Source organism: Sinohyriopsis cumingii, chromosome 3 (genome assembly GCF_028554795.1).
Source record: "Sinohyriopsis cumingii isolate HCF-2022 chromosome 3, ASM2855479v2, whole genome shotgun sequence".
Taxonomy (NCBI): domain Eukaryota; kingdom Metazoa; phylum Mollusca; class Bivalvia; order Unionida; family Unionidae; genus Sinohyriopsis; species Sinohyriopsis cumingii.
Window position 1 is genome coordinate 7,200,301 of NC_142963.1, and position 25,194 is coordinate 7,225,494.

At 35.4% G+C, this 25,194-nt stretch overlaps 1 protein-coding gene across 1 annotated transcript; it reads right to left on the minus strand.

The window, feature by feature from the left end:
• Window positions 1–272: 272 nt before the first annotated feature.
• LOC149802427 (uncharacterized) lies at window positions 273–24,038 on the minus strand. Its single transcript, XM_089951638.1, has 4 exons — window positions 23,672–24,038; window positions 7,850–7,900; window positions 1,932–2,087; window positions 273–1,441 (listed from the first exon to the last, which is right to left on the minus strand). Exons 1-3 carry the CDS (start codon window positions 23,912–23,914, stop codon window positions 1,935–1,937), a joined length of 447 nt encoding a protein of 148 aa, XP_089807764.1. The 5' UTR covers window positions 23,915–24,038; the 3' UTR covers window positions 273–1,441; window positions 1,932–1,934.
• Between the last annotated feature and the right edge of the window lie 1,156 nt (window positions 24,039–25,194).

Below are 25,194 nucleotides of genomic sequence, written 5' to 3' on the forward strand. Positions count from 1 at the left end.
TCAAAGTATTTTCAAATTCTTGTAAATTGTTCCCAAAGTGGGAATAAAGCACATCCATTTGACCCGACTTTGTTAACAATGACCAATAAAGGGACCCATTTCAGTTCCTATTATGTAACACTTTACTGAAAATAAAAATCTAAGAATTTGCAGTCAAAATAAAAGCGGTATCTATGCCTCTCACCTACACTCAATATGCCAACAAATGTATCGAGTCGGCAGATGAGTGTTAAACAAATATCACCAATAGGAACATACAAGTGACCAGAAAATTGTTAAAAATTTTTTATTTCATATAAAAGCTATTAAAAAAAACAACTGTTTTCCACGAATAGGATCTTGTTCTAAATAAAAAAAAATTTGTTTAAAACTATAAGCTCCTCTACTTAAAAATGAAATATTAATACTATCATTACTGTATGCTTTTGACGAGGCTTTTTTATTGTAAATAAAAAGCGCAAGAACAAACTTCAAGATTATCGCAATGTTTTTTTCTATTATCACAAATAGTAGTTTAGGTCCATGAGCTGTATTTTACTATATAGTACACGACGCAACAAAACAAATTCTTCATTACTTTTCATATTAAACATAAAAACACATGGCCCTGAAGAAAATAGAAAGAAAAAAACATTGTAAATGAGGTTGTTAATACTTCCTGTAGTGAAATGGAACATCGATTATATGCAATTTCACTGGGTATAATTATATCCTCAGAGTTGCTGTCCACTCCTATGCATGTATTGACTGTGATGAAATGGCACTAATATCGACAGCTACTTGAGAATGCGTCTATATATAAACTAATCTATTATTCTTTTTATGGTACATGTTCTTTCTCGGGCGTTAAACAACACTCCCTTGCAATTTCAATATATCAGGATTACGCTTTTGGGTCTGCTTTCTGCAAACATCTCAATATGAGAACGTGCTCAATTCCTAGTTCTATCGATTGTAGCAATTTCTTCCAAATCAGCAAAAACGTCTCTTTCACAAACATAAAAAGGGTACAATGAAATTCTGGATATCTTCCGAACTGAAATTGGACATGGTCTCAAAACTGGGATGTACAGTGAACATTATACTAATTGGGTAATAAAAGTACTTGTTACTTTTGATTAATCTGGCATGTATCAAAATTTGTCTTTGAAGATGACACAAATGCAACATTTGCTTTTACATGTCACAGTACATACAATTTAGAATGATATTCAACGACGACCAAACATACTGCATGATAGTCAAAGCAAGAAGGTACATAAATGTTAAAAGATTGTGAATGACATATGAACAGCTCCAATACTGGATCCATGTATCGTAAAACATCCTCAACTTCATTTCACGACATCACCATCCAAAGTATACAGCGGAATGAACAATAAAAGACTGGTGTTTAGGTGTAATGGAAAGTAATATTCCTGTTTTTCTAGACATCTTCCACCTGCAATTTAAAGGATAAAAATAAATATCAAAATTATTGTGTACCATATATTACATTATAAGCAACTATCCCATGTTGCAAAAATACCAACCAAAAAACAGTATATGCTTGAAAGAAAACTGTTGACAGTCAAAATGATTACAATACATATTCCAGATAAGCTTATCATTCAAAAGGTACAAACTGATCAAGATTATCCAATAAATACATTAATCAAATTATTTTAATTTAATTTTAAAAAAAACAAATTATCAGTAACAACTTTTGTGGTATCGAGTGTCCCTGTTCCAACACTAATGGAACATTTTATATAAAAACTTGTGATGCAAATAAGAGTGATCAGTCTTGAAGAAAGGAAAAAAAAAACTTATTGGTATCACTTTAAAACTGCCTTGGAACAAATTTACTCAGGATTTGGTCATTACCATCTTATGTAGCTTAGTTTTTTAGTTTTGCCTTGTAGCTTGGTGAGAGAAAAATGTTTTGTCACCTTTTAATTGGTGAAGTTGACACATGCACAGTCTTTCTTGGATGGCTTGCTCTTTGCCTTGCCTGAAGACATCAATTTGTGTTCACCAACTGTCTTTCCTGAAGCCGTGTCTGGCAAATCCCTCATCACCATGACTTTGCACTTCTTTACCTTATTCTAAATAAAAACAAAAACTTCATTAAAATAAATAGGATTACTTTACATGTATCGCTACAACGAGTCTGGTCATCCTCAATATTGTAGGAACAATGATCTGTCATAAAGAGAAATGTCATCTTGCCAGTACACGTTTCATTACATTCATTTTACAAAAGTTTTATGCAAATCTTCTATTAAGATAAAGTGCAAATTTTTATTGAACTGATAATGTGGGTCCTTCAAATTTCTACCCAAAATTTTTCAATAATTTGACAGTTCAGCCAGGTTTGCCAATACAAAGAGCCCAACTGTCATCCTTCAGTTGAAATAGAAAACCAACCAACCTCAAAATTAAAAATGCCATTGTTTATAGTGCATTTTATTTGCATGAAAAACAAAATATTTTTGCTTATGATCTTCCTCCTTAATGCCTATGATCATGCTTGTATGGAGAAAGTCTACAATTTTTTTTTTGTCTCAAACAGTGGCTTCATCTTTTGCAAAGTTTCAACTTTCAAGAAATTTCTTCAGGGTGTGATGTTTTTCTTTTGTTCTGCCACTGCAAAATCTATTTCATCAGTGTTTTACTTTCTTTTGGACTTTCATGTAGTTTTTCGTTTACCAGCTTGTTCACTGAAGTCATTGTATCTGTAATAATTTGTATCATTTTCAGGCATGATTTTTTGTCCTCCATAAAAAGAAATTGAAGAAGAAAACATCTGAAGGAGGGTTTTGGGGTCCTCCCCCAAAGCATCACTCCTGATCCAGGGGTCTGAAGCGCCCAACCAAAAATGCATGTTACAATCATTAAAACACTAGTAGACTTCAGTATCCTAATACATAACATTCATTTTAAAATTGAAGTAAAAAATGATAAACTTTATAAGAACTTCACAATATTCACTGTCATATCAAATTCTTCTCCATTAATATTAGAAGTTATTATTTTATGTGTATTATTTATCAATTTTTGCAGCAAATATATACTTTTCTCTTTTCTGAAAAAATCTATAATATATACACAAAATACACCAACTATATACAAATAATCACATAAAATCACTTGTCTCTTCCACCACTAGAAATAATACGTTGATATAAATATACCAGCCTTGCTCTTTTCGCAGCCTCGACAAAAATCTGTTGCTTTCCTTTTTGTTACAAGTGATATTTTCTGCTCAGTATTCATTCCTTTTTCTCAACATGGTTTCTCCCCCCCCCCCTTTTAAACACCTTGATGGATATTAGCTGTAAAAATGTGTGCTTCTGATATTCAATTTTTCTGTATGCAGCTTCTTTTGGATGTGCTGGCCGCTTTCTATTACTGATATTAGTACACCTACTACTACGCTGTGACATCAGACAGATGCTGCTTTCAATTACTGACATTAGTACACTTACTACTACGTTGTGACATCAGACAGATGCTGCTTTCTATTATTGATATTAGTACACTTACTACTACGTTGTGACATCAGACAGATGCTGCTTTCTATTATTGATATCAGTACACTTACTACTACGTTGTGACATCAGACAGATGCTGCTTTCTATTACTGATATTAGTACACTTACTACTACGCAGTGACATCATAGACAGATGCTGCTTTCTATTATTGATATTAGTACACTTACTACTACGTTGTGACATCAGACAGATGCTGCTTTCAATTACTGATATTAGTACACTTACTACTACGTTGTGACATCAGACAGATGTTGCTTTCTATTATTGATATTAGTACACTTACTACTCCGTTGTGACATCAGACAGATGCTGCTTTCTATTATTGATATTAGTACACTTACTACTACATTGTGACATCAGACAGATGCTGCTTTCTATTATTGATATTAGTACACTTACTATTATGTAGTGACATCAGACAGATGCTGCTTTCTATTATTGATATTAGTACACCTACTACTACGTTGTGACATCAGACAGATGCTGCTTTCTATTACTGATATTAGTACACCTACTACTACGTTGTGACATCAGACAGATGCTGCTTTCTATTATTGATATTAGTACACTTACTACTACGTTGTGACATCAGACAGATGCTGCTTTCTATTATTAATATTAGTACACTTACTACTACGTTGTGACATCAGACAGATGCTGCTTTCTATTATTGATATTAGTACACTTACTACTACGTTGTGACATCAGACAGATGCTGCTTTCTATTACTGATATTAGTACACTTACTACTACGCAGTGACATCATAGACAGATGCTGCTTTCTATTATTGATATTAGTACACTTACTACTCCGTTGTGACATCAGACAGATGCTGCTTTCTATTATTGATATTAGTACACTTTCTACTACGTTGTGACATCAGACAGATGCTGCTTTCTATTACTGATATTAGTACACCTACTACTACGTTGTGACATCAGACAGATGCTGCTTTCTATTACTGATATTAGTACACCTACTACTACGTTGTGACATCAGACAGATGCTGCTTTCTATTATTGATATTAGTACACTTACTACTACGTTGTGACATCAGACAGATGCTGCTTTCTATTATTGATATTAGTACACTTACTACTCCGTTGTGACATCAGACAGATGCTGCTTTCTATTATTGATATTAGTACACTTACTACTACGCAGTGACATCATAGACAGATGCTGCTTTCTATTATTGATATTAGTACACTTACTACTACGTTGTGACATCAGACAGATGCTGCTTTCTATTATTGATATTAGTACACTTACTACTACATTGTGACATCAGACAGATGCTGCTTTCTATTATTGATATTAGTACACTTACTACTACGTTGTGACATCAGACAGATGCTGCTTTCTATTATTGATATTAGTACACTTACTACTACGCAGTGACATCATAGACAGATGCTGCTTTCTATTATTGATATTAGTACACTTACTACTACGTTGTGACATCATATGCTGCTTTCTATTATTGATATTAGTACACTTACTACTACGTTGTGACATCAGACAGATGCTGCTTTCTATTATTGATATTAGTACACTTACTACTATGTTGTGACATCATAGACAGATGCTGCTTTCTATTATTGATATTAGTACACTTACTACTACGTTGTGACATCAGACAGAAGCTGCTTTCTATTATTGATATTAGTACACTTACTATTATGTTGTGACATCAGACAGATGCTGCTTTCTATTATTGATATTAGTACACTTACTACTACGTTGTGACATCATAGACAGATGCTGCTTTCTATTATTGATATTAGTACACTTACTACTACGTTGTGACATCAGACAGATGCTGCTTTCTATTATTGATATTAGTACACTTACTACTACGTTGTGACATCAGACAGATGCTGCTTTCTATTATTGATATTAGTACACTTACTACTACGCAGTGACATCATAGACAGATGCTGCTTTCTATTATTGATATTAGTACACTTACTACTACGCTGTGACATCAGACAGATGCTGCTTTCTATTATTGATAGTAGTACACCTACTACTATGTTGTGACATCAGACAGATGCTGCTTTCTATTATTGATATTAGTACACTTACTACTACGTTGTGACATCAGACAGATGCTGCTTTCTATTATTGATATTAGTACACTTACTACTACGCAGTGACATCATAGACAGATGCTGCTTTCTATTATTGATATTAGTACACTTACTACTACGTTGTGACATCAGACAGATGCTGCTTTCTATTATTGATATTAGTACACCTACTACTACGTTGTGACATCAGACAGATGCTGCTTTCTATTATTGATATTAGTACACTTACTACTACGTTGTGACATCAGACAGATGCTGCTTTCTATTATTGATATTAGTACACTTACTACTACGCAGTGACATCATAGACAGATGCTGTTTTCTATTATTGATATTAGTACACTTACTACTACGTTGTGACATCAGACAGATGCTGCTTTCTATTATTGATATTAGTACACCTACTACTATGTTGTGACATCAGACAGATGCTGCTTTCTATTATTGATATTAGTACACTTACTACTACGTTGTGACATCAGACAGATGCTGCTTTCTATTATTGATATTAGTACACTTACTATTATGTAGTGACATCAGACAGATGCTGCTTTCTATTATTGATATTAGTACACTTACTACTACGCAGTGACATCATAGACAGATGCTGCTTTCTATTATTGATATTAGTACACTTACTACTACGTTGTGACATCAGACAGATGCTGCTTTCTATTATTGATATTAGTACACCTACTACTACGTTGTGACATCAGACAGATGCTGCTTTCTATTATTGATATTAGTACACTTACTACTACGTTGTGACATCAGACAGATGCTGCTTTCTATTATTGATATTAGTACACTTACTACTACGCAGTGACATCATAGACAGATGCTGTTTTCTATTATTGATATTAGTACACTTACTACTACGTTGTGACATCAGACAGATGCTGCTTTCTATTATTGATATTAGTACACCTACTACTATGTTGTGACATCAGACAGATGCTGCTTTCTATTATTGATATTAGTACACTTACTACTACGTTGTGACATCAGACAGATGCTGCTTTCTATTATTGATATTAGTACACTTACTACTACGCAGTGACATCATAGACAGATGCTGCTTTCTATTATTGATATTAGTACACTTACTATTATGTAGTGACATCAGACAGATGCTGCTTTCTATTATTGATATTAGTACACTTACTACTACGTTGTGACATCATAGACAGATGCTGCTTTCTATTATTGATATTAGTACACTTACTACTACGTTGTGACATCAGACAGATGCTGCTTTCTATTATTGATATTAGTACACTTACTACTACGTTGTGACATCAGACAGATGCTGCTTTCTATTATTGATATTAGTACACTTACTACTATGTTGTGACATCATAGCTAGATGCTCTTCCTGTATCTAAAAACGATGAACAGTGAAATTCGAATCTTTCTTGCAAAGATTACAAAATGGCATTCTTCTGGCATTCTTCAACTACATTCCCATCAACTTTCCACTTGAGCCATTCCCATTTCCACACATTTTTTTTTTTTGGATGTGGGGTTGAATGATAGTCCAAGCACAGCAACCAGTTAAATTAAAAACATTAAATGAATTGTTTATTTTCCAAAAATAGATCATGCAATTCCAACATTTACTGACTTGTTGGCAGATCATGTATTAAAGACAACCATTTTAAAAACCTTGTTCCTTTTTTCACATACTAGTTCATTTTTTGTAAAAATAGGGTTCTATGTGGTACAAATCCTGCAAGACATGTCCTGGCTGAAATAATGGACAGATTTTCAAATCCAATCTTCAGTTCTTCATCAAATCTTACCTACATTGTAAACCATTTCTTTTTTAAAGTACAAGGGACATAAAATATTAAAATTTACCCTGTATCTATTATGAATACAGATTATTATTGTGGTCATTATGAATACAGATTATTATTGTGGTCATTATGAGTACAGATTACTATTGTGGTCATTATGAATACAGATTACTATTGTGGTCATTACGAGTACAGGTTACTATTGTGGTCATTATGAATACAGATTACTATTGTGGTCATTATGAATACAGATTACTATTGTGGTCATTATGAGTACATGTTACTATTATGGTCATTATGAATACAGATTACTATTGTGGTCATTATGAATACAGATTACTATTGCAGTCATTATGAATACAGATTACTATTTTGTAACATGCAAGTAATATTATTTTGATCAAGAAACTACTACTTACAGCAGCTGTTTTGAACTTCAGCTTCAGGTCATAAACAGATCCTGCAACAACCTGCAAATAAAGAGATATGAAAATATTTATTGGTCTTACCTGGGATATTCCAAGAATTATTCTTTTTAGCATTAGCAGTAGCATCACAAAATGTTTCAAAAATGTGCCTTGCAATCCAAAAAGTGAAATATGTCCCTCAAAAGTGTTCATGCTCTACTGCCCCCCCCCCCCCGCCAAGAATTTCCAGAATTGAAAATAAGGCTTTTACTCTAATCAATTGCCAAGTGTTGAAACCATCTGATATTTTTGAGCAACAAGATTATTAAACTGGGCTATGTGGCACGTCTTCACACCATTTTCATCTGGAACAAACCAGCACTGCTGGAAGACAAGATGGCTGTCACTGAAGCCATACTAACGTAAACTTGCAAATATAACACATGTTCAAATAACATGCATTTGTGCATGTCCTGTAATTTTTGCTATTGTGTGTGAAAAAACAGACTACCCATGTATGTAACGTGCAGATTTTCGAAAAAGAACAATAAATGAGCAAAATCTGTGTTGGCTTCTTTTCATTAGAAACAAAGAATAAAAATGCTAAGGTATAGTGATCATTCTGTTTACCATAGCACTGCAGCAGAGCTGTTTCAACCAAACTGTATCAATCCATTAATTAGTTTCCTCATATTGAACTGTCTGATACCATGTTTTCTTTGTTGAATAAGTACCAAAGCCATGCCTACCCATTAGCAAAAATTCAAAATCAACTGTCACCTACCCATAAATAATCACCGGATGGCATGAACTATATCTTCCAACTTTACAATAAATAATAACGCTAACTAATATTTGGCATGGATTCTGGCAATGTGAAATTATTCCTGAAGTAGATTCATCTATAGGAGCTCCGAATAAGCAGCTGAAGATTTTAAGTAAACACAACACTTCCAGTCGTCATAAATTCGTTATTAAACTAAACACACTGATTATTTTGATCTGGTCTTTGTGTTATTTTATTGTCTTTAAACTTTGACAAGTTTAACTGAAATGTAACGCATTAACTTTGTGCTCCACACTTGACATGCTATTTCAATTCTGGTGCATTGTTTAAAATAGGAAATTAGTCTTTTAAAAATTTACTACAAGGTGGCAATATGAGTAAAAATCAAAATGTACAAGATGCAGGTATATAGCCCACAAATGGGGGACAAGTGGTAGGGAATGCAAAATTTATGGTATGTCAGATCTGCATAAATTCATTTAGGACCAGCTAGACATGGTGTCGTCTGGTGAAGACCCACTTTCTATGGAGCTACTGCAGCATTTTCAGATGCCCACATTGGTCGACCTAGGCCTAGAGCTTGCATGGACAGTGGTGAGATGTGAAAGTAATCAATGAAAGTTGGTGCCTTGGTATCCCTTTCCCACCTAAGAAGTCTTATGCCTTGGTGCCCCCCTCCCCACTGTAAGAAGTCTTATGCCTTGGTGTTCCCTCCCCACCATAAGAAATATTATTGCCTTAGTGTCCCCTCCCCAAAATTCCTTTTAAAAGCTGCAACAAGATTTTAAAGATGGCGAACAAGGTGCCCATATTAAACGTCTTATTGGCAGATTCGTTATTTATTACCAATTAGACACCACAAGAAGTCTTCCAATGAAAACCCCATGCAGTATTTATTACCAATTAGACACCATAAGAAGTCTTCCAATGAAAACCTCATGCAGTTCTTTTGGAGTAGCAATATTTTTCATGCTGACCAATGCTGCATCCAGATTTGATGTCCAAGAAGAAACATTTTCTTTTAGGACCAACAACACCTACTCCCACCCTCAATCTGGTGAAAACCCGATGCCAACAGGACTTTCCATTTAGCAGAATATTCAAATGGTCAGGATGCTATGGCATCAGTTCATCACCATTTGCATTTAGGCTCAATGTCAATATGAGGAGTAGCAGAAATAAGTTGCTTCAAGATGTCCACCCTGGTTGCTATACTAGATGCCTAGGTAGCACTATTTTCATTTAGGACCAAGGAAAGCCCAAATTTTCAGGATAAAAACCAGTCTATACAATGTCCATTTAAGAGTAGCGATAACAAGATTTTCAGGATGGGTGCCATGACAGCCATATTGGACATCACATTGGTACTATTTCATTAAGAACCAACTAGACAAGACTTCTGATGAAAATCCTAGCATGCTATGACCAGTCATTCAGAAAGAGCAGTGATAAATGCTTTAAAAATATTTTATCAATTTCATGTCTTCACTTGGATTTTCAAGGCTTTATGGTGCGGCCCTCGAACACAGAATAAACGGTGCCATTTCCTCATGAAATTCTATCAAGAAAATGTCTTTTAATCTGCGGATACTATCACTGTTCAAATTCTAATTTCTTTTTAACTGTTACATAGTAACACTGTAAATAATCTAGGCTTTCATCAATGTCACATAATGACATTTTGAGTACAAGTCTCCAAGCAGGAAAGCCTCATTCTGGAATTTCTAGATTTTGTGAAATAAACCCAAAACACGATTTTCTGGTATTATAAAAACAGACCTATTAATAAGATGACTGCAACTCATAGAATCTACTCCTTCACAAAATTTTATCCCAGAATGTATGTAGTCCCTATTACATGTATCTGTTAAAGGACAAAAACCTCCTGGGCTTAATTGTTAAAGGAGGTATTCCAAACTTGTTCCTTGTCTACAATTCGAGTACTTCATGGATCATTTAATAGCCAATTTATCACCAAGTTTCTCCATTCTTTTATATATATGGAGTATTTGGATGGTAATACTTCTGGTATGTCACATGGTAAATAAGCAACAAGTATTTCTGATTGGTGGTTTTTGTTCTACTTTGGATTTGAACTAATAATAATAATAATAATAATAATGAGGACTTTGTATAGCGCCTAATCTTTAGAAGCTCTAAGCACTTTACAACATTAAACACCTACTAAGATAAGAAACATAATAATATTATTACAAAAACAAACAACATGAAATTAGAAAAGCATTAAAAAATAAAAAACATGCTGAGAATATTTCAGGTAGGAACATTATTAGGTCTTTAAGTTCTTGCAGTCGAAATAAGTGAGTTTTGAGAGCACTCTTGAATGTGATCACTGTGTCTTTGTGTCTAAGTTCAGTGGGCAATTCATTCTATGTTCCTGGGCCCTGGTGTGCAAAAGAACACTGTCCATATGACTTTGTTTTTATAGTGGGAATAATGAGTATACGATTGTCATAAGAGGAGTGTAAGTATCTTGCTGGTGTGTACACATGGGTGAGGTCAGATAGGTATGTTGGACTAGAGTCCGACAGTGAAATGTAGCACAGAGAACATATTGTGTTTAATTCTGGATCGAATGGATAGCCAGTGTAGGGTACAGAGCAGCGGGGAGGTGTGCTCTGATCGTGGTACTTTAAGTATGATCCGAGCAGCTGTGTTTTGAACATTTTGAAGTTCCTGGAGTAGATACTGAGATGAACCAGACAGAATTGAGTTACAATAGTCCAGTCTTGAAAGTACTAATGAACACACAAGTGTTTTAGTGGCATCAACTGAAAGATATTTGCAAATTCAGCTGATGCGTTTTAGCTCAAGATATGCAGCCTTGCATATGTTCATGACATGTTGGTGTAATGTGAGAGTACTGTCCAGAGTAACACCTAGGTTTCGTACTGATTGTGTGAATTTAATGTTGGTGTTGCTGATATTTATTGTTTGAGGTAAAGGATGTGAATGAGAAAGTCTTTGTGTTGTGATCAGAATGGCCTCAGTTTTATCATCATTCATCTGCAGCTTGTTACATGTCATCCATGATTTCACATCAGAAATGCACCTCTCCACACCTTGGATGGTAGCATCAACTTCAGTTGGGTGGCTAGATTTGTCTATTTGGGTGTCATCAGCGTACAATTGGTGAGACAATGGATGATGATCTATGACTTGAGAGTGACTGAGTGTACAGAATGACGAGAACAGGAACAAGAACAGACCCTGTGGAACACCACAACATAGATCAACTGGGCTGGAGTGTATTCCATTTGCAGATACAATTTGTGTCCTGTTGACCAAGTAGGACTTGAACCACAGTAAGGCTGTATCATGAATGCCAAATACATGCTGGAGATGGTGAAATAATATATCATGGTCTATTGTGTCAAATGCTGCAGACAAATCAAGGAGGGTGAGGACTGTAATCTTGCCGCTATCCAACGCAGAGAGAATGTCATTAACTACTTTTAGAAGAGTGGTTTCAGTACTGTGGCAAGGGCGATATGCAGATTGTACACTGCCAAAAAGACTATTTGAATTTAGATGAGATACAAGCTGGGATAAAACAACCTTTTCTAAGATTTTTGAAATGAATGGGAGATTATTAACTGGGCAGCAGTTCTTTAAATCGTTATGGTCTAGTGTTGGTTAATTCAGCAGAGGCTTTACAATGGCAGTTTTGAAAAATGATGGCAATTCCCCAGATAAGAGAGAGGTATTAATAACATCAGTTGGTGAAGGCAATACTGGATCTAAGCACTCAAGCAGCAGTGATCTTGGAATTGGATCAAGTTCACATGACTTTGGTGCACTCTTCATCAGGATTGTACGTACGAAATCCATAGAGAAGGTTCAAATGCTGCTAATGGTTACCGCTCAAATTCTGTATCCCAACTGTATGGTGACGATGAGCCAATTGAAATTGTGGTATCAAGCTTATCTCTAATGGTTTGTACTTTGTCACGGAAGAAATCTGCAAACATGTCCAGAAGGTCGACTGGAGAGAAGGTAGTTGGAAGTGGTGTTGATTTGTTCCTTGACATTAGCTTGTTAGTAATCTCGAAGAGCTCTTTGCAGCTGGAACTTTCCATGATCTTGGTAGTGTAGTGGGCTGATTTCGCTGCATGGACTATATTTGTGACATTCTTCTTAGCGACTTCATAGATCTGCTTATGAATAGTGAGTCTGGTGGAAAGCCTGAGCAATAATCACCAATCAGAATTTAATTGTGCAACACATAGTAAGTGTAGCCTCTTATTTGATACAAGTAGACCAGATGTGGTACAAAAGCGAAACTTTTAAGTGACTATTTAATGATCAGTCAACAGAGATCTCGGAAACGCTTCATTACGCGTATTTGGATGCCAATTTTTGATCTGGAACTCAGAAAATCACTGAGGCGGGAGTCATTTGTACACATGTAATAGGTGTGCGGCAAAATTCAAAGACTTGCAAGTCCTGCTTCACCCACCTGCTTTGTGGGAAAATGTGTTGATCAATTAGCTGTGCTGATATTTACAATGACAGAATTCAGTGACTGAAATACCCCTTGATGTACATACATGTTGCTATTTTATAGGAGCAAATAAAAAAGAACATGATGCAATAGCTGGGCGGCAAGTTCAAAGGCTTTGACTGGCAGCCGGGTGGGAAAATGTACTGTTATTTACAGTGATTGAATTTAGAGGCAGAAAGACCCAGAGATGTACATGTGGTCATTTATAAAAGAACATCAAATAAACAACTTTAGCTTTTGTTATTGTGTTCATTTCTGAATGTAAACTTTGTCTTCTTATGTTAGGAAAGCGAAAACGACTTCGCTCTGTGATTATTTAAGAGGTACATTGACTTACCATACCATATTTTTTTAAAATGCCCCTTGCATTAGCCCAGTTAGTTCTAGTGTTGTAGCAAAATGCATTCATCAAGGCATCAGTAGCTAGGCCTAGTTTTTATATCAATTACTTTGACAAACAAACTCTTGCCCATTCACAAGCATTATGTTTTGATAGCTGATTGACCATTAACCCTTTTCTGAGTAAGGTAGCAGCTATCAATTTCCTGCATGTTATCCTTTGATGATAAAACATACAAACTTGTGTTTTAAGATCAGAATCGGTGATCTGGATATATATTAACTGCCTTTTATACAATATTTCGTCATAAAATTAGTTTGAAACTGTAAGTGAACCAGTAGGCCTAATGGGAAATAATGGCAGACTTCGCTAAGTCTGGGATGTACCAGTTTATTACACTGTCTGTTTTCTTAAATCATCAGGCAAATATATTTAGAAATAATAAACAAATCATTGAAACCAAAGCCTATGTATTATTTTATTAAAGATTTAACTTCAAAATGCAAATTATGTAGGTCAGAAACGTGTGGGACAATGCTATGTTGTGGAATTCGCGAGATGCGCTCTAAGGTCTAAGCTGTTTTCTGACTTGACACTATTTGCGAAAATACGGGGAAAAACAGTAAATCAGATACTAGTGCCTAAAATTACTACAAGTACGTATACAAATAAATAAACCATAACTTTGCAATCCTGTCAATGGACTGTTGTAATGAAGCTATGTTATAGTGAGTGATTACATCATGAAAACCTCTCCATCAAAAACAGATGCACTCACATCTGTGTTGATTCTGAAGGGACCGTAACTTTTGATGGTGGGATTCCTATTTTTACCAAAATGGGAGTCCTGGATTCCTAGTTTGAAAATCCTAGCGAGACCTCTGAGTCAAGTACTTAAATTATTAATTCAAACAAACCTGAAATATCCTCCTTTAAACCAGAAAAAAAGGGTTTCATATTGCACTATTTTTAAAATTATGCACTTTTTTAAAAAGTGCTTGTTAAACACTATATATATTATAATGATCAGTAAACAAAAGTATGAACCATTTTTCCAGTCCATGGGAAACAAGTTTCTAAATACTATGGGCGGCTTCACTGATCTGGGGCAGTTTTCTTCGACAACATTTTAGTATCCAACTTTATAAATTCTGGGATATCTCTAATAACTTCCTTCTTGTAATGTAGAGTTTAGCTTAAACAAAACACACCAATAAATAATGGAACTACAAAGACACTTGTACTTGTTTTCCGAATGGTGACATTTTTATCCAAAACGGCGGAGTTCAAAGAAAGATCAGATGAGAATTACATGTCAGAGTATGAATTATCAGGATTTTACCAATTTCAGTACAGTTGGATGAAAATGAGAGATGTGTGGATTTCAAGATCTTTAAATTAAGTGTACAAGTCTCAGAATTTTGTTTTGACAGTCAAAAAACCAACAAGATTTCATTCAGTTTTTGAGATGGTTTGATACCCCCACCCACCCATTCCAGTGTCCGATGGCTCATGGAAAGCTCTAGAATATTTCAAGATCTTCTCAGTTATGAAGTTTCCAAAAACAATATCTAAGAAATCTGAATGTGAAGATGAAACATGTCCAAGGCAACAGGTGTGTGGATGTTTCTCATCTCTGGAGGAAATCAACATTTTATGAAATTATTATGGACACCATGAAATTTGACAGGGATGAATTGTATTGGTCAGAAAGTGACAAGAAGCACGGTCTTCTGGGATCCCAAGTTGGCCTAGTTATGTCCAGTGATGTATTTTTTTCGGATCAGAGGCTACCTGCACTTCACTGACAAGTGTTTAGCAAATGACGATTTACACAAGGTAATGAATTTGTTAGACCATTAAAGACGTACATTAGAGTCTGAATATGTCCCTCACAAAAAAGTTAGGGGGCCATCCATGTACACAAAAACCTGGCAATGCTTGACCCACACACCCCGGTACACATGCATACTTTTTTTTACACCCCCCACCTGCCTAAGTAGGCTTGATGCACCTCCCAAATTCTATAGAACAGCCTATATTTGCTCCAGAGAGAAACGATCAAGGATTAATAATATTAATGTGTTGAATAAAACAAATAGTCCACCAACAGTGAATGTCAGGCTGCATCAATTAAATAAGCTGCTTAACTTTTTTAAAAAGTTTGTCTAGTGTCTGCTAAAATTCAAATGCCAGATGAATCCAGTTGAACAGTTAGGTATTAGACAAATTATTATAGAGGTTTCACATCTCCTGTTTCCTATGCGTACATAAAGGGATATTGAGCTTCAATCAATACATTAAAGATAAGCCGGTCAAGTTTGGAACACGGGAATACAGATATTGGTTCTGGTAGATGGTGTGACGTCACATTGTTACATTAATGCTGGAAAAATGGACAAGTTGTGAATGGCGACCCTGACATGTCCTGTAAAGTGGCAATTGCTCTTACCAAATCAAATGAAATGAAGGGCTATGAGATGATGTACACTGACAATTTCTATAAAAAGCCCTCACCTGGCAAGCCAATTACCTGTACCAATGGAGAACATGCTTGAGTGAACAGTAAGAACAAATAAATATTTTCCCAAAGCCATGGTAAAATGAAATGCTGCTGCTATAAAAATGTGTATTGTCTACCATCACCACCAAACAGTAGCATATCAAGCATATATCATATCTATATCGTATAGAGGAACACAAGACAATTGTATTGTCTCCCATCTTCCATGATCACCAACCAAAAGCATATCATGCATATATCATATCTATATTGTATAGAGGAAGACAAGACAATTGTATTGTCTACCATCTTTCATGATCACCAACCAAAAGCATCAAACTACAGAACATCAGAATAAAGATAGAACAAAGACTGCTTCTTTGTTCACCTTGGTGACAGACTATCCAAAATCCATGGGAGGTGTGGACAGATTAGACCAGAGCACAAGATTAAATAAAGAAAAAAGAAAACCATGCAATGGTATCATCAAGTCATTGTCTTGGAGAGTACAGTTGTGGGTCATAATCTACCCAGAAGAGCTATAGACTTGTCATTCATATGGGTGTGGCCCATGAGCTAATTGGAAATATTCAGCAAGTAAGAAGAGCCTTCAAAAGACCAAGACAAATGAACACTGATGAAAAAGACTGGACAAGAAAGCACACTGGCCAGTACTAAGTGGGATTGCTGACAGTTTGTGTGAAGTCTCCAACAAGAAGCACAAAAACTACAAGGACAGTCATCCAGGTGTGTCTATGACACACAATCCCTTTGAGCCTTAAGAACTAGGCAAATGTGCCACAAATGCAAAGTTCCACTCCTAGTTAATGCAAGAAACCCTTCTGTTATGGACTTTCCTACTAAACTATTAATGCAATAAAAACTTCCCTGCAGGTGACACTTGATTAAATATTACATGTAGAGACATTATATGTTAAGATTCTTCTATAAATTCAATTATTATTCTGGTGTTTTCAGTTAAACTTTACTTGAAAATAGAAGAAAAACAGCTTTGTGAAAATTCAAGTTTTGCTCACGATATACTCCAACAAGAAATTGACAAGCTTCTACACATCAAATATTGGAAAGAAATAATTCTATTGCTACTGTAATTATTCAAGAGTAAATCTAGGGTCAAATATTTGGGAACTTTCCAAGTTTTCTGAAAGGTAAATAGCTGAATACATGTATTTTACCTGTTGCGTTACCTGTTTGCACTTATTTTGTATTAGATTTAAATGAATTAGTCATAAAATTTATTTTTAACCTTTATGTTGACACCTAATCTAGTCTGATATCTTTAAAAATTGGCAGTTATGTTGTTTCAAAATCTGCAAGTCATTTTGTTTACAATTCCAATATTACTTGGTTTCAAGGGCTCTATGTTGAATGCATTTCTATGGACATGTAAATAACAACCTTTCAATGAGACAAATGAGGTGAAATGAACTGCCATTTAATGGTACATGTAATCAAATTCATAAAATTGACAATTACTGAACAGGACCTGTACAACTTGTATTCAGAAGAGGACAAAGCTGACAAAAATTAAGAGGAAGCAAGTGTGCATGGTTAAAATTTTTTGTTAAAATAGTTGCATGCATGTGCGTGTGTGATTTGGATTTTTAACATGGCTTAAACAATTTTTCAGGTATATCGTTACAATGTCTGCAATGTAGCAGTTTATAGTGACGCCTAGCACTGGCGCATCATGTTTCAGACATGTAGCATGATGTCCCCCACCCAGTCACATTATCCTGACACCAGGCTAACCAGTCCTAAAACTAAACCTCTTAATGTTGAGCACCAAACAAGGCAGATGTACTAGTACCATTTTTGCAGTCTTTGGTATGCCTCTGCAGGGGATCAAACCCACAACCTCCCGCATCTGAGGCACATGCTCTAACAACTAGGCCACCATAATGGTTGTTAACCCTTTACCTCATACAGTATAGTTACCCAGTGCTGCGTGCTATAAATAGAACACCTGTTACCTATTCGATTCCATATGCATAGGCCTGCCTGTCAACTGTTAAGCATTGTATTATGTTTATCAGCAATTTTAACCATTTTACATTTTTGGTACACATCTATTATGTGTGGAAAAATTTAAGAGCAAAGTCCAATCGTTATAGCTTTGTAATTATTTTTCACGGAAGAATTTTGTATGTGCTTTAAAATCTTGAGAGAACTCGTTCACCGTTAAGTCAGTGAAGCTGCCTTACCAACTGTAGCTGCCATTTCTCATACTCGAAATTTACAAGTTCTTTGTCTGCATCTACATCACTAAGTCATATGAATTTGATAATTTATAAAAACTGTTGGCCACCTACATCAATATCAAAGCCTTTACCCAAGTTATTGAAGCTTTCATAGTTGAAATCCGCAACCTTCATTTTGGAGAGTGGAGAATATGACCCAGTTACTTTAAATAGCAGATTTCGACCAGAGCATAGACATCGACCACGTGATCTGACGTAATGGTGGTCATTAACAGCAATGAATGAGGTATCTGATAGGGGATTTCCCCGAAGTTGGCGCTACGGAAACCTGCTAAAGATGGCTGTTTACAGCATGCATCCAAAGGTGCTTGCATGAGGTAAAGGGTTAAACTGTGCATGAGCAAGAAAGATGAAAAATATTTTAGGCATACATTTTAATAAAACTTGACCAAATTCTCCAAGTTAGATGTTTCCGGATCGATTCTTTGGCATCATAAATGGGAATCAAAGTGCATAAGCATGATTTATAGCTTGGTATGGAAATGCCATCCCATATTTGTATATATTGCTTTGCTGTTATTTTGGATCGGAAATCTGGGTATATGCAGCAAGATTTGGGTTCAATTTATTTTAGGAGTATTGTAGAATACTAATGTCAAAACTGAGCCTAGTGTTTGCTGTCATGGTCCTGATACAGATCATTTTAGCCATTTCTTGCAACTATTTTAACCCTTTACCTCGTGCAAATGCCTTTGGACACTTCTACTCCGTTCACATGGAAGCACCTTTTGACGTCTGCTATAAACATCAGCCATTTTCAGCCGGTTTTTGCAGCACCACCTTCGTGGAAAACCCCCTGTTAAATACTACATTCATTTCTGCAAATGACAATTATGTCAAATCACGTGGTCACTGTTTATGCTCTGGTCGATATCTACTATTTAAACTAACTGGTTCGTAAACTCCACTCTCCAAAATGGAGGTCGCGGATTTCATTCAGTACTTACAAAGTTTTCACATTTAGAATCACAACTATGAAAGATTCAATAACTTAGGTAAGGGCTCTGATATTGATGTAGGCAGCAATTAGTTTTTATAAATTATCAAATTCTGATGACTTAAGTGATGTAGACGCAGACAAAAATCTTGTAAATTTCGAGTATGAGAAATGGCAGCTACAGTTGGTCATGCGGTCTCATTGAATTACCCGATGTGCAGAATTAGCTGACATGGTGGTATGTATCACAAAGAGCAGTACACATTACAAGTCAGAATAACAAGGAGTAATACTGATAATTCTAAAATTCTTTTTAAAAAAAGCTCTTCAATTGTCTTTCATATGACAAATAGCAGTCCTCTTGAGTAAGACCTAACAAAAGAGACCTATACAATGCTGTCGGGCATTGCTGCACACCTAAGGTTTCCATCACCGATACTGATGCAAAACACATACAGAATTCAACTAACTGATGAAAAATAAAATACTGCAATGCTCAACCTTTGAAAATAGGCAATTGTCACCAGAATAATCTGTTCAAAATAATATTAATCTTGGATGCACAGGATACCACACCCATGTTTTCATGATTCACGATATTTCTGCCTATTCTGCACACAGCTTTGAAAAGATAAAATGTTTATCCATTGGGCTATAGAAATGAAAGTACTCTGGACTGTTTCTGTCAGCAGTTCGGTCAAGCAATTAGGTCACGTTTATAGATAGTTTTACAAAATTCAACCTAATGCCAAAAAATGGCAAGAGATATTAAGCATACTAAACTGATCTTGTAAAAAAATTATGTGAAGTTCAACATTTTAGAAAAATAAGCTATTATGTGTAAGAGAAACAACAACAAACAGTATGTAATGTGTTTATGGGGGAAAAATTAATAAAGAATTCAGACTATATGCCAGTGAATTTCTTGTGAATCCCATTCTAGCGGCAAGCTGACACATTGGGTAGCAGACTATTTTGTATGTGTGGAACAACTCACGAAATTTGAAACTTTGATTAAGATGCAGAATTTTTTAAGGTAAACATTTCCATCTTTTATATAATGTATTTATTTGTATGATTCTAAAAGATACATAGTATATAGAATTTTCCATGGGGGCTCGTATTGTTGCTTACATTTGACCTGTCACGAAATTAGAAACTTTGATTAAGATGCAGAATTTTTTTAAGGTAAACATTTCCATCTTTTATATAATGTATTTATTTGTATGATTCTAAAAGATACATAGTATATAGAATTTTCCACGGGGGCTCGTATTGTTGCTTACAATTGACCTGTCACGAAATTAGAAACTTTGATTAAGATGCAGAATTTTTTTTAAGGTAAACATTTCCATCTTTTATATAATGTATTTATTTGTATGATTCTAAAAGATACATAGTAAATAGAATTTTCCACGGGGACTCGTATTGTTGCTTACAATTGACCTGTCATACGTCAACGACATCGGAACATGCTATACAAGCCCATTATTTGGATAGTAAGACATAGCACTTAAACAAAAACATGCGCTGTCTTACATTGTAGGACTAAAATAAATACAGGACGTCATTTTCTTTTGACCAATGCAAGGACAGTATTCCATTCAGCAGGATCTCACTTGCATATTAAGCGGGCGCAATCAGGGCCATATCAAGCAGTAGCATGGGAAATTGATTTGGCATTCCTTAAAGGTATGATATCAGGTCAAAACTATTGATAAAATACAGTTGAATGCCTGAGCTAAATATCGGTACCAAATTTATAAAGCTATGCAAAGCATAACTTGAAATATCAGCGTTTATTCTTAAATAGGGCGTGTGAGCAAGACAAGTGTCCTCCCTTACACAGAGTACATGTACAACAGGTCAATTGAAAGCAATGACAGGAGCCTCTGGAATTTTCTGGGTTACAGGTTAAAGAAGGTCATGGAGTGGGTCTTCAAGTTGACATTAAGAAATCACATTTTCATATGCATTTCAAGTCTAAATGTGGGACATTTCTATACACTTCATGAATATCACTTTTCTTAATTAAAGTATGATCACTCTTTCTTGATACAAAATGGATTTCTGATCCAAAATAACACATGATCCGATATTTACAAAATGAAGTATCATTGTGCAGAATTACCTGACACGCAGAATTGGCCGACATGGTGGTTGGTATATGTCAAATGATAAGTAATCTAAGATTAAATATCCACATTTGTTTTGAAATTTAATGACAAATCCAAGATAACTTCTGAAATAAAAGCATCTGTTGCACGTGAAGTTCTTAGTCCTACCTGTAAGACCGGACGCTGATATTTATGTTTTGGGCATCAGGGTCTTACAGCCTAACTAACAGTGCTGTGTAGTGTGTTTTGATGTCGACTAACATCATTACGAAAGTAAAATTTCCAGGAATATTTCACACAAATGACAACTAAAATAACGACGCTTTTCTCCAAAGTAAAGTTATGTTTTAGCCAGACTTTACTTACTATGATGCCTTTTCTCTAATAAATTCAAATTCTCACAAAAGAAATGGACCTGTTTTCAAGTTTCTTTGGCCTACTTTTCAGTTGGCTGGAAAGCGATGAAAGCCGAGAATGCCAAAATCGGATAAAGTTGAAATATTATTTTTTAACGAAACGAATAAAAAATATATTATGCCTATTGGAACTGTAAGCAACGGTTCGTTTCGTTCAAGAAACATATCCCCAACATGAACCTACTTGAACTTACTTTGGCATACCTCGACTACCTCGCATTGCAACAAATTCAAATGCATGTCAATGGAACGTGAAAATGCATCCATTTGCTAGTGTCATATTTTCATTCCACCAGGATAAAGACAGCACAGTAAGTAATTACACAAAAAATTTTGGAAAAATGTCGATATAGGCTGCCAAGTGTGTGAGACGTTCCTGAAACTTGGATTACTCATTCTGATGTCAACGACATCGGAATACATTATACAAGGCCGTTATTTGGATAGTAAGACAGCTGAACATAGCACCTAAACAAAATCAAAATGTGCTAGGTCTTACATGTGGGACTAGTTAAGTTTTAAGCTGATTAATATATTTACATTAGGCCTGCAAGACAAATAATCAGCTGGGGAAGGCCTATGTTTTCAATATTTATTTCGGAAATATCAACAATTACTCTGTCCGAATCCACCCTACCCAAGTCCTCTTTCAATTAGGGCTGGAATCCGTTTAATAAGCGATATTTCAAATATTCAATTTGCAATTCCCCCCCCCCCCGCCCCCTTCATTACATACAAGCTGTGATCTTAAATAAGTTAAATCGGGCAGAGATCCCCCCCCCCTTTTTTTTTTCATATGTGTTCTCCGACTGAGCCTCAGCAAACCCTGCCATGTTCGATCTCGAATGGACGTTATCTGATTCTTTTCTACAGCTCCAGCACAGCTGAACTCGGTGTTTGTAGAAAGCGTACTGTTGCAACCAACATTTGGTTTTAATTACAAGTCGAGCGTAATAACGCATAGGACTTAAATCATGACCTCTTGATAATTTAGCAGCCGCTACTACAGGCGTTTTTCACTTCCCAATGCCGTCCCCTCCCCCATCCTTGCATGAAATCTGTGCTTAGGAAATTTGCTCATCTGCACTTGTATGATCCACTTCTTAAATTCCAAGCCTAGCGAATGAGCAAGCGAACGTGTTGCCAAACATAAACGGTAAACGGCATGGAGTCTACAGGTCTGTTCTGTAGTTATCCCTGTATAATTATGTTTTCAACAGTCGGAGGTCCTGTTTTAATCTACATTTTTCCATGAGATATCAGATAATGTCCACGCTATTCAGCTTATTTCTAAAAACAACTGCCTTCAGCAAATTTTCAAAAATAAGATCTCCGATCTCTGTTATGCATTTACTTTTACCCTCAGATTTTTATTTAGACACCATATACACCCCAGTTTTGACACCAGAATGTATTTCTATTCAACCCTCTCAGTTCAGAAACCAAAGGAATGTGGTGGAGTTTTTTGTTTGTTTTTTTATTATTTATTTTTACACCATATTCCAAGTCTTCAGTTAATGTGACCCACTCTAAGAAAGGTCTGATGGTCAGCTGGCAATGGGCTACAGCAACTTTGCATTGTCGCCAATAAAACCGATTTTCAGCTAATTTCGCATACTTCATAGTTACCGAGGTTAAAAGTAGCTGACTAAGAAAAATGTGCTTATTTTGTAAAACGATTTTTAAAAAACAGGATTTGCCAAATTACGTGCGGAAAAAAAAAATGTATATACATCGTTCAGAGGAGGGAGAAAAGGTTAACGCTTTGTTAGCGACCGCCTTTTGAAATACCAACAGTGTACAAGTCAATTACTAAAGGCACTCGCCACAGGTTATTTTGTTATTCGTATTTTAAAGTTTATGCATAATTTGCGACGGTTTGTCGAATACCTTCAGTAGAGACAAACAAACTGACAGACGGACTTACCTTGTGTTTCGCCTTTGTAACTTCGACGAGGGTAACACCGGTGCAGGCTGCGTCTTTTTTAATTTCGCTCAATACAAAATCCGCTGCAGCTTTAACGTCAGGATTGTTTGCATCAACATTCTGGAAGCCTCCAAGTAGTGGCTTTCCTCCACTAGCAGGCTTTTTTTTCTTATTTTTCGCTGCCGCCTCTGAAAAAGCCAGGCACACACCAACAAGAACGATGATAACTAGATCTTTCCTCATTTCTTTCTTTTGCTCACCAAATCACAGCCAAACAGTTATCATACACTCTCTATATATTAAATCAACTCAATGTTGAACAATGGACCGGGTGCGCGATATATATAGCGAGATTGGATACAACGCGTTTGAGCCAGTTAAAACCAGTTTTACTATCGCTGCTTTTGCCTTAAGTAGCAGAGTCTCCTGTTGGGGCTCTAAACGAGGGTCTGTAATTGGTTAAAGAAACATAACAACAAGATTCCCATGCAACTGTCATTCGACTCGAAAATATATGAATTTACAACAACATCGAGGTTTCAGGTTGTAATCATGTTATGGGTGTACTTTTAAAAGAAAGAACAAAATTGCTTTTGAAATGGAGACAATGCACGTATACGGAAAGGAAAATTTAGGTTGATCGTTGTTAGATGAACGGTTTGATGTGAGTTTAAAAAATGCTTGATTCTCTTTGGAGGAATTAAAGCCTCTGACACCTTGATTAAGTCTAACCTTAAACAAATATGAGCTTATTTTCAAAATCATTTGATGTTTATATTAATACTTAAATTGCATGACACCGAATATTTTTAATTTATTTTTTACGGTTACAAATGTAGATACTAAAAGATGCAACTCGTAGCAGCTTTTGTTAATATATCGAAGTCAGGATATGTTTGTGTTCTCCTTGTCTTTAGTGATTGACTTTAAATATTTGCACTGTAAACGACCCACAGACTTGAACAGTCATTTTAAACTTTCTTGAGTTCTCATTCGATAAAATATAGTGAGCATTCTATATGCGTTTTAAAACACTAGAAAATGGATCTATTTCAGAGAACGATATATTTTAGTTAAATATTAGCCAGTTACAGTAGGTCGTGCAAATGTTAGAAAATTATAAAAACTATTTGCGGCAGGTCGGGTAATTCTGCGCAACGATACGACATTCCTGTAAACATTGGATTACGTGTTGTTTTTGGTCGTAAATCCAATTTGTATCAAGAAAGAAAGGTCTTCCTTTAATTAAAGAAAGTGATATTCATAAAGTGTGCAAAACTATCGCACATTTCTACCCTAATTGCATATGAAAATGTGATTTCTCGATGTCAGCATGAAGACCCACTTGAACTTTTAACAAAGAAAATCATATTTAATATGTATCTTTTCGAATAATAAAATGAATATATTATATAAAAGATGGAAATTTATACCATAAAATTATACTGCATTTTAATACAATTTTCCAATTGAAAGAGAAGCTGTCCCACACGTACATAATCGTCTGCTATCCAAAATGTCAA